This window comes from Ruditapes philippinarum, unplaced genomic scaffold (genome assembly GCF_026571515.1).
Source record: "Ruditapes philippinarum isolate M1 unplaced genomic scaffold, ASM2657151v2 ctg190_1_1_1_1, whole genome shotgun sequence".
Lineage (NCBI taxonomy): Eukaryota > Metazoa > Mollusca > Bivalvia > Venerida > Veneridae > Ruditapes > Ruditapes philippinarum.
The window spans coordinates 245,674-256,946 of record NW_026853762.1 but is presented as its reverse complement, the minus strand read 5'-3'; the positions used below and the strand labels follow the sequence as shown (position 1 = coordinate 256,946).

The 11,273-nt window shown below is 31.9% G+C and overlaps 1 protein-coding gene across 1 annotated transcript; it reads right to left on the bottom strand.

Moving 5' to 3' along the window:
• Positions 1 to 2,315: 2,315 nt before the first annotated feature.
• LOC132737788 (protein crumbs-like) lies at positions 2,316 to 11,047 on the bottom strand. The gene is made up of 8 exons (XM_060725134.1): positions 10,879 to 11,047; positions 6,772 to 6,859; positions 6,222 to 6,290; positions 5,196 to 5,271; positions 4,585 to 4,692; positions 4,069 to 4,182; positions 2,848 to 3,531; positions 2,316 to 2,522 (listed from the first exon to the last, which is right to left on the bottom strand). The coding sequence occupies exons 2-8, from the start codon at positions 6,796 to 6,798 to the stop codon at positions 2,515 to 2,517; spliced, it is 1,086 nt and encodes a 361-aa protein (XP_060581117.1). The 5' UTR covers positions 6,799 to 6,859; positions 10,879 to 11,047; the 3' UTR covers positions 2,316 to 2,514.
• Between the last annotated feature and the right edge of the window lie 226 nt (positions 11,048 to 11,273).

Genomic DNA, 11,273 nt, shown 5'->3' with positions numbered 1-11,273 from the left:
TATCTTTCAAAGTCATAATATAGATGTATAATTAATATCAGTATGGTTCCATACATACAATTTATTTACGACCAAGTGGTTCACTCTATCTTTATTTATGTTTTATTGTATTTTGGTCTGCAGTTTAGACTCCACTTATTCTCCCAGACTCTAATAAAAGTGTGGACCAATTACATTTCCTATTTAATTTTTACAAGTATGCTGGTTGCTTCCTCCAAACAAGTTTTTTTCCAGTTATGTTACCTCCCTTAGCAGACGCCATTTTTATGAATAAGGTTATCGTGAAATATAGACTTACATGCAAAATTTGACTGGTTTACTGTATACATCTGTATTATGAATTTCCTTGTGAGTTCGAGTATGCTATACATTTTTTTAGTGATTTCCCTTTCACTTTGCTACATAAATTTTTATGTCGCGATGTTATATATTTCAAGTATTCAATTCTACAGCTTAGTATTGCACTGTTACCTAATTATTTAACTAATTATGTTTGTTTTTAATCAACTGTTCTAAGGCCTTTCGGAATAAGAAATGCAAATGTATGTGGTCCAGCCGATGTTAGGCGACATATACCTGGAAGAGGATGGCAAATATCCTACTAATTTACTGGACTACTTTTCTTACGGCCGAAAAATTGTATTTAAGTGCTTATCATACGGCCGATATAACTCCCGGTATACAGAGTGTCTGTTTATACTTTTCCGAATAAGATTATAGAACAAAATGTAAAAAACGGCTGATAAAGTTTTGGAAGCCAGAACTAAGACTGATTATGTCGATTTCGACAATTGTGGGAGAACTGATTATAACATATCGTTTATTTTATCATCGAGATATTTGGCAAATATGATGACATTATGTCTGTTGCGTCTTTTAGACATTTGATAAAATTAATCTTTTATCCAATAGAAATTATCATTTTTAATGATGCGAGTGAAACTGATAAGTTGTCCATTCTGCGCAAATACATAAATAAAGTGTTTTTGCATACAAACACAACACACACAAAGGGAGAGAAGAAGATGCTTTAATCAAGTAAATTAAATAATATACAAGTACAGTATTTAAAACAAAACCCAAAAATACAAGAAAACAAAGAAAACCCATAAATACATTCATAAGGTAACCTGACAAAAACATCAATTTTCATTTTTACGAATAATGAAAGTAAGAAACAGGAAAATAATATAATAAAATTGAATCAGACGAGGATTTGTTGTAAACAAAATTGAAATTCATCAAAGTTTAAATTGTTACTCATTATTTTTGTTCAATTTCTTGCATCAATTTCTTGAATTACCCCGGTACTACTTATATGAGAAAGAAATAACAATAAGGTTCTTAACAAACAAATAGTAAAGAACAAGATGTTAAAACTAAATGGCTGTACTCAAATTTATAGGAAAAACAATAAAAAGTGATAGTATGCGAGTTTTACATTTCGGGCGGTGTGTCATCAGATAAGAGTTTCCGACTCTTTTGAATATTTAGATGATTTCCAACAATTTCCAGATTTTGATTTCTAAAAACAACTACTACTGAAACATATATTTTTCTGTCTAAACAATTTATTTATATGGGTGTATATGGGTGTACAACACATTTACAGCACATTATAAGTATTCATTAAACAAATGTAAAGTTCTACCCAACCTGCTTTGGCTTTAATGTTATAAATGTATCAGCAAAATAGAGGCAAAAGCAAATGTGAAGGCATAAAAGTATTTCCCAGCTAAGTGCATTATGTTATTTGTGCCAAAGAAGTGGACAGCATAGTAAATGTATAGACATACAAGTTTTCCCAACTTAACGCGTTTTGTCATATGTACCAACAAAATGTTAAACATGTTTAGGTATGATAAATTGTTTCCCAAGTTCGTGCATTTTATTTTTGTGTCAGAAAAAAATGAGGGCAGAAATTTATAGTCGTAGTTGTACCATTATTTTATTTGAGCCGTGGGAAGGAATGGAATTTTCAATGAGAGTTTTTTTCATAGATGTATTTTGCTACTTTTTTGCAAAGCAAATGCATTGTAAATGCATATTTTTTTTTTAAAAAACTTTGTACATTAAATCATTTATGCCATCAAACTGTAGTGCATAATCAGCATTACCTTCAAAAAGAAAGTAATCAGTAATGTATAGGTATATTTTCAGTTACAAACTAAACATTATGTAAGTTATGTTAGTTAAGGAAGGTCTTAGAAAATTTATGTTTTAAAATCTAAACATTTTTTTAAATCATGTTATTTGTGGTGTCGACCAAGTGATGGTATAATCAGAAAAAAAGGATACCGTATATTTTTAGACACGAATGTACCCAACTTTGTACAACATGTTATCTATCTTACTAATTAGGGCATAACCCTCAAAAGGAAGGATATACGTATATGGACAAAATAAATATATATGAACATTGATAAGATTTGATAATCGGATGCAATTGTTCAAAGATTTTCTTCCGGTTGCCATCTTATATGTTTTCTTTTCATTATCAATAATTGAGCCCTTCTATATATCTGAAAAATAGAGGAGAAAATTTTAATGCCGATATGTTATATCCTAAAACGGCCTGGGTGACGTGTTCCTCATTCAAAAATGAAAATATTTTGAATATGATTGGCAGTAATGTAAAAAGTTATACATTTTTGTTTAATCATTATTTGTCACATTTTGTTATATCATTATTTGTCAAATTTTGTTATATCATTATTTGTCAAATTTTGTAATATCATTATTTTTCAGTCATTAAACATTATTAAAAAATCTACTTTACATACAGACTACAGAATTTTCATTTGAAAACTTTTACGTAAAGTAGTGTTAGTACATGAAACTACATACCAAAGCGAAAACCTAATGCAGCACCGAATATGTCATCCAAAGTGTTGTAGCCATTGATAGCATATCCACCACAGCCTCCCATGTGCATCTCAAACTGGTAGAAGTACTTACACGGAATATAATTCGGAGCTTGGTTAGCAGCATCTCCAATCCAGTATCTCATCAATTGTGTATAGCAGCAGCTCATGTAATAGCCTGTTGGATCGTTATTGTTAGGGTTAACAAAGAATGCCAGATAGCTATTAGGATTTCCATCACAATTTGAGAACGTGAAGTCGTGTCCGTTTGCTCGGTATCCCTGTGTAGTTTGGCTTGATGCGATAGACGTTGGTAAGAAGCCGAGATACAAATAAGGACCCATTGTTGCGCTGTTTAATGGTGTTGCATAATCAACATTTGTATTGTACTGGATACTAAGATTCAATGAAGAATAAGTATTGATCTGTTCCATTGTAGTATCATACTGATGTCCATTTGAACGCAAGTGTCTTACCAACACTTCAGTATAATACGACCGAAGGCGGTTCAGGTCAGCCTTCCCAGCATCTTCTTTTAATATAAATGTGAAGCCATAACTTGCGTGGAATTCGCAGTACACTTTGTATGGCTCGTCTTGGCTATTGTAGATTACATATTCCCCATTTACTCTGTCCTCGGGTTGCAAATCGTCACAACCGCTGAACGCTATAAAACAGAAAATGAATCACATGATTATTTTTCTTTTATACTAAATTCTGATTGAAATTTGTATTTAATTTCTTTAAAAAATTACTGAATAGATTTTTAAGGTTAAATTTAGACAAAAAAGCAAGGTTTTTGCCAAATGACATTTACAAAGATACATTAAAACTAGTTTTCCAGAAACCGACCAGAAAGCCTCTTATAATCTTCATGAAATTTTTTTTTAAACGACTTTGGCTGAAATTTGTAAGTTACGTAAAAATGAAAAAGGTAGTACGGTAAAGGAGTATTTCACTGAATGTTTAAAACTTCTGCCTGACATTTTTTATTAATTATTTAAAGATAAGTAAAAAAAAGATCCGATAGATAGGTGCTCAAAATCCATGTAAGGTTTCAACCGTAGATAAGTTATGGCCAACACATAAGATTAAATACATGATTTATGCATGGGTTGTTAATCCTCTGCAATTTGAATTGCATTTTAAAGTTAAGCTCAAAATGACAGAAAGTTTGGATTAAAGATTTGGATTAACGACGTACCTATTTCACAGTTCCCTCCACTAAACCCAGGCAAACATGTGCAATTGTAGTAATTGATCCCGTCATTACATGTACCTCCATACAAACATGGTGAACTAGCACAATCATCAATATCTTAATTAAAAATATACTGTGCTCAAATTTGATATTAGAAAATAAAAACAATTGCTAAAAAGTCTCTTTGCAAATGTAAAATAAAATAGTCATGCTTTGACACCAACTCTCTCAAAACTATACTTATTCCTAAAGTGTTACCATCTTCACTTATTTGACTCAATTGTATCATACTTCTAAGATGTTGGAAGCAATCATATATCAATATATCTATCCAGCTAGCTTACGCAACATCGGGTGTTCTACTCCTCTACAAAAATGCATGGAAGTGCACGAGAGGTCTTCCTCAACCAGTAAAGCTCAAATGTCACCATATGACATATACTTTGTCGATGTGTGGTAAAACCCAATGGATAATATCAATATATAAAGTACAAAGATTTTGGTAAAACGGATGTTTACTTGTTTCACAGTTGCAGCCAGTAAAACCCGATTCGGAACAGTTACATTGCGTCACCATGCCGTGAAGGCCCCCTTGAATGTAACATTGATTCAAGTCAGCACATGAACCTAAAACATGTAAAAAGATCCCATTTATAAAATTGTTGTAATAAAATTATTCATTGGTAGTAATGAAACTACCACCTAGAATGCAATCAATTTCAATATCAAGTTTATTTTTAAGACTGGTTGTGTATTTCTGAAATTCTTAATAGCTGTTTTAAAAGGGAGTCATAGAAAAATTGAGAACCGAACTATGTCATCTTTTCGATATAAATCACTTATGGAAAGTGACGGAAGTTTGCCGACGCTTATAGGTATACAATGATTGATTGTTTTCTAATGGCCATGATTTTCTAGAAAATAAAATGAATAAATAAAATAAACGAATAAATTACAAATAATGAATCAAAATAAAAAAGGAGAAACAGGCAAAACATTCGATAATTTACAATAATATTTTAAGAAACGCTAAATATACATGAAGATAAAAAGATACAAAGTAAATATCATTTTTGGAAAATTTTGAAGATATTACTGATTGTTTAAAATGTTCGACGTATTTAACTTACAAGGGTAACACTTTTTTTGGGCAGGTTGTTTTGCTTTTCCGAATCCCGGAGGCAAACATGCACTTCCGGCAGGACACTGCAATAAAAATTCTGAACTGCTATTACACATATTCCATTTTGTTGAATTGTTGAATCATATCCTATAATTTACATCTATAATATCTGTGCTATATCATTTGATTATCTGATTTTTCACAGTGATCTTTGAATGTTATAAGAACTACTAACAAAAAGATTTTCTACTCAATCGACCGAACATCCTTTGAACGTTTTAGGTTCCATAATATCGGCCGTATGAGCACATCTGCGGATGTTTCCACAACTAAAATTTCACCATTTTCAGTTTAAATGTTGAATTTTGCCTAAGCCGGTGCTATTTGGCGTAAACGTTAATCTGCACTTTCCAGTACCGTCCACGGGCTCAAATCAAGCCTGCAACATTTTCAATTGTGTCATTTTCGGCGTTCTTGAGGGATTCTGTTTTTCTCCATTTAAATAGTTGTCTGGATATCTATCACGAACAGTTTTCATCTTTAATGTAACCTTGACCCTTGAAATCTTATATTTAAGACATTTTTAAGCTATGCTTTGAATAGTTTTCTGGTTTCTAGGCGGATGATGTTTCTAGCCAGAAAAGTCAATGTTAACTGCATTTGAATTTAAACTTAGCTCACTTGAGTACAATGTAATCAATAGGGGCTTTTGCTAGTTGTACTGATAAAATGGTTAATTTCAAATATTTGGTCTTAAACTAGATCATTTGGTCAAATGAAGGAAAAACTTTGTTCATTCTCTTCATATCACATTTTATATTCTATGTATGGATGATATACTGGTAAAGTTTAAATATGGCTGTCGAAGAATTAGGTCACTGGGCAAATCAAAGACATTTTCCTTATCAAGCTAAAGGTCAGTGTTTGATCATAACTAGGCCTATGCAAAACAATGCAATCGGTATTATAATTGCTTTGTTTGAGTTATATATATTACTTTGCCTTTGCTATGAAAGAATAAAGGAACACTTACATCCAAATGTTCATCACAGTTCAGCGTGCCTTCTGTTGTTTTGATAAAGGTTGAAAGCAACACATACACCTGGCATGAACAAACAACATTGTTAATTAAAAATTCATTAAATATATGCTATACTCATTTTTGTGTAAAATATTTTTATCGTACATGTTGACTAAAATCTATGAAATTCTTACTTAATATGTCTTAATTGAATAAAAAATATACAATCTATTTTTGGGAAGCTACATTCCCTTTTACGGGTCAAGTAATAACCCTTCAAAATTATATTAAATATTGTTTTTAATTCAGATCAAATGATATAACCTAAAGTGAACTTTGTCTTCCTTTTTTGGTAGATAATACAAGTATGAGTGAAGTATATGCAATGAAATTTTTTCTTATGTATGGATGCTTGAGGAAAATTAAGACATTCAAGGTGATTAACTATTATTTTATTAAGTTGAATTAGGATAATGCAGAGGGGGTGAATTTAAAGGGGGATACTTAAAGAATATAAAATTGTTATCATCAGTGTAAAGTATTTATGTAACTAGCATCTTACCACAACATTGTATTTTAACATCGACATCCTCGACAGATTAAAATATCTAAAGAAAGCAGAATGGTGAATATACAATTGAATATTTCGTCTGAAAAGTAAAGAATGAACACAAAAAACATTAACAACAAACAAATGATGATTGTAGTCCAAAGTTTAGGTGTCTGCCTCTCAACCAAATTTCATTGGTGCAAGCCCTACTTGAGTCACGATCATATTATTGTGACACCTTTTTTCAGGATTTGGACTCGGTAAATGATGATTGTAAGTTGAAAGATCTTTTTTCGGAGACGAGTTTAAAAAAATTTCTTCACATCTTAATATTGAATATATCGCTTAATTTTATTTTTAACTCATATTTTTTTTTCAATATTGAGAAAGTGTTATCAAAGATATTATTTCCATTCTCGACAAAAGAGACTTGCGTGACCAAGTGGTTAAGGTCATTATCTTCGAGTCGCTCGTCTCTCTTATCGCTGTGAGATTCAACTCACCTAAAGTTTGTGAACTCTTGTTGAGAAAGCTATCCAACTTGTTTACTGAACATCACTTGTTTTATACAGGTGCTTAACTAAGTGCAGTCCTCAAGTTTTTTTTTATCATTTATTTCCAGTCCTATAAGATTTATCAATCAATCTGTGGGTAATAACCATTAGGTTTGAACACCATTTATCCTTGAACCGAGTGCGTTGTATGTTTGCGACAATCCGTTTGCAAGAAACCGATTATCAGACACAATTTCTGATATCGTTATTTTAATGCATCATTTAAATTTTAAATGTGATGTATTCCGTGCATTCGACTATATTGTTCGTAAAATAAAGCGTGTAAAAGAACGGAGTTTGTTGTCGGATCATCAAGATTGAATATTATTGATGAAATGTAACTTTATGTGATGATAAAAATTGCCAAGAAATTATTTAAGTACTCTCTATGATAATATTATATATCTTGCGAAGAAATTATTTAAGTGATCAGAATCAATCTTTTAGGAATTATTCTTCCTAGAACATTATAAAGATGTATATATAATCACCAAATGATAGAATGTGATGAAGTAGCTTCGGTTTAAATGATTCTGTCCGTCCAAATTAATTTTAAGTATTTAACAGCGTCGAAGCTTCGCTGAGGGACACTAAGACAGATAATGAAGATAATAATTAAACATTTGCGGATTAAATAGATAAAAAATTTAAAAAAGATACTTTATTGTTACATGTTAATAATGTTATATTTCCAGAAGGATAACTTCCTATTAAGACAGTAAAACAGACTTAAAGGGACCAGAAGGCTCAGTCCTACATCACTTAACAGGTTCGTGTAAATATGGGTTCAGACAATCCTGCGGAAAGCAATGCTGTCACAAAAAGTTGCTTATTTATATAATCATGTCGATGTGGTAAAATAATGGTGAAATATGATTTATAACTGACAAGCATGCTCAGATTTATTCAAATGAAACATTATTATTACACGGAAGTTCCATAATCACCGTTGAGTGAATACACAGATTGAACGGAGTTCTAAATCATCAATTTCATAAGCCTGAGCTAGTAACATGAACTGCATTGGTTAATACATGCTACCATCCATGACCAAAATCAAAACGGACCGGCATGGTTTTGTATGTCACTGAATGACATGAAAGGATCTGCTTTTATTTACTTCATTTTGTATTTGTTTATTAAAATTTAAAGTTTAAGAAGACATCGTTCTCGGAAAAATTTGTAAGATAACAACTTTTGAATCTCTTTTTTGAATCTTAGAATACGAAGAATAAACAAAAATTAGTGATAGCTTCTTGTTGTCATTTTTATTTCAAATTTTAGCACCGAATTTTTAAATTTTAATTGTGAAACAATTATATAGATACGAGGGGTGATCCAAAAATTCGTGGACACCGTGCATAAAACAAAAAGTAATGAAGCAAATTACAAAAAATTCTAGTATCTTATTAAGTGAGTATATGTCGGCAAATTCTCAAAATATTGTAAAGATTGTACAAGAATTAACGATTCTGCACCAGTTTATATACATAGACATGACAAAACGCAGCGCAGCTCATGACGTCACAAACGACATTATGCTATCATAGGAAGTAATCTACGTTACCGTTTTGCCTTATAACTTTTCAAAGTATTCCCCTTTAACCCGCACACATTTTCATGACCAAGTCTCTAAATGTATTCGCATACCATTCCTGGCTGAATGATGACAGTATGAATTGGGTCAGGCCCCTCTCAACTCGTCCAGATTGTCAAAACGTCTCCCTATCAACTCTTTCTTTAACCTGGGAAACAAGGCGAAGTCACACGGGGAAAGATCAGGCAAATATGGTAGATGACTGAGTACTTCTGCTCCAAGCTGGATTTGAATGGTCAGCTGTGTGTCCCGGGCACGGTGAGCAGGTGCATTGTCTCGCCAGGCGTCTTCCCAAGATTTACACAGAACTGTATAACTGTCCGAAGTTTTGCTGGATCCGTGACGTTCATTTTTGGTTAAGCTGTTTTTAGCACCTGTTCTTTAAAGCATGAGTGTAAAATAACCGCAACTTCGAAATGTCTTCTGATACTGACAGAATGACATCATACACATCAAAACAACGTTATTATAACGTTTCCCGCAATTTTCTTTGTTTGCACAGGTTTTACATGTGTTTAAACGAGATGAAAACGTTTACATCACAGAGAAAAAGTAAGCTGCGCCGCGATTTTGATACTTAATGTTTTGATGTTGTCATATATAGATAAAAAAATGCAATTGGTGTTTTAAAATTTGGTCAATTTATTAAAAAGGCATTGATTAATAATATCGAAAGAGTTCACCTCGGTAGGACGTCACTTTATGGAGATACACACATTGTCCACGAATTTATAGATCACCCCTCGTATAACACATCAGATGAACATCCTTAAATTATGAGATTCAAACGTAATACTTTGTATCTCATTTGAGTATGATATTTTAAAAAATAATGTTGTTTTAAAATGATATTGATTTGGTACTCTCTTATTTGGTTAAATCCGTAACAAGTAAAAGACATTCCTTCCAGAAAATATGTCAATACAAAGCAGTGACTTTATAATTAACAGAAGAAATGTCTGTTGTAGTATGCTCTATGGTCATTCTTAAAAGCTGTCTCGGAGTAAATTTATTGACTAGGGCACTGCAATGTTTTGGTTTTTAAAAAATGAGAAAATAGATTCCACCCGCCATTAAAAACCGTGACTAGTGACAAAAGGTATGTCAAATCTATTTAATTTTAAAAGGCCGTATTTAGTTTATACAAATTTATCTTTAGTTTGATTGTGTTTGAAGCTATATTGAATCACTCTCGAATCCGTTCATGGGAACAATCAGTACTAAGCAATGAATGTAAAGTTTTTTGCTCAAGGAAACAACGGCTTGGCCCTGACAGGGTTTGAACCAAAGCAGTCAGCAAACCTTAGATTATTAGTCCGACGCGTTAACCACTCGGCCACGCCGCCACTATTTTACACATTAAATTGATTTTTAATATCGATGGCCTCTCATACCAACGTTTATCACGGACGGTTATATGAATATTAGACCCAATGACTGAGGCCACGGAGAAAATTGGCCTTGACCGTCTGACAATGGAACCATCGACACCTAAAGTTCCAATCCGATTGTTTTCTTGTTGAATTAAGCGAGCTGGCAAACCTATCTGTGTACTTTTTTTTTTAATTATTTACATCGCATATGTAAATGTATATAAAATTTTAAAATTCCGTCTTCTGTTTTTTTTTATTCTTTATTTTCTTTTTTCGAATTAGAATGTAAAATGATATTACGGGTAAAATAGAAATCAGACGGGATTGTTATCCTTAAAATATACAAAGAAAGTTTTATCTGTGTGAAATTATCATTTGCTCGGTAAAGGCCTTAAAGCAGTTATTCGTTTGACACAGTTGTTTAAAATCTAAAGCTACTGTTACATATTGAAAACATTCTAAAAAAAAATAAAAAAAACGTTTCAGCACATTCAAAATACTTTTGAAATAAGAAAGTTTAGAAATTTTGTTGAGTCGGCGTCTAAGATGTGAAAACGTAAACGTTGATAAATAAATACATGAATAAGGTACTTACATTCTACAGGTTTCAGGTAAAATATCTTCTAGCTCCCTACCGTTTTATATATTTATTTCTTAATTCCAAGTAGTACGTCCTCCTCAATTCTTCTGTTTAACAATGTGTGGTGATATTAACTCACATTATTTATAGTTATACGACAAAGGCACACTATGTGTTTGACAAAGATTGGTCGAACTAACTGTCCGATAATAAAAATTTCAATGCATACTGAGACAATTATTTGTCAGACAACTGTAACAATAGTTTACAATATGTTCAAATATATTTTATCAGACGACATATGTTCTTGTTTTTCATTTATATAATTTCAAATTTACATCAAAACAACAACTGTTGCTACCAAGCACGTGGGTAACTTTGAGCACTAGCTCAAATGTTGATCTAGAATT

Coding starts and splice junctions, on each gene's coding strand:
- LOC132737788 (XM_060725134.1), bottom strand. CDS start 6,798: ATGTCGATGTTAAAATACAATGTTGTG. Junction 4,693..5,195: donor CCAAAAAAAGTGTTACCCTT/GTAAGTTAAATA, acceptor TACATGTTTTAG/GTTCATGTGCTGACTTGAAT. Junction 3,532..4,068: donor TGGAGGGAACTGTGAAATAG/GTACGTCGTTAA, acceptor TCTGTTTTATAG/CGTTCAGCGGTTGTGACGAT.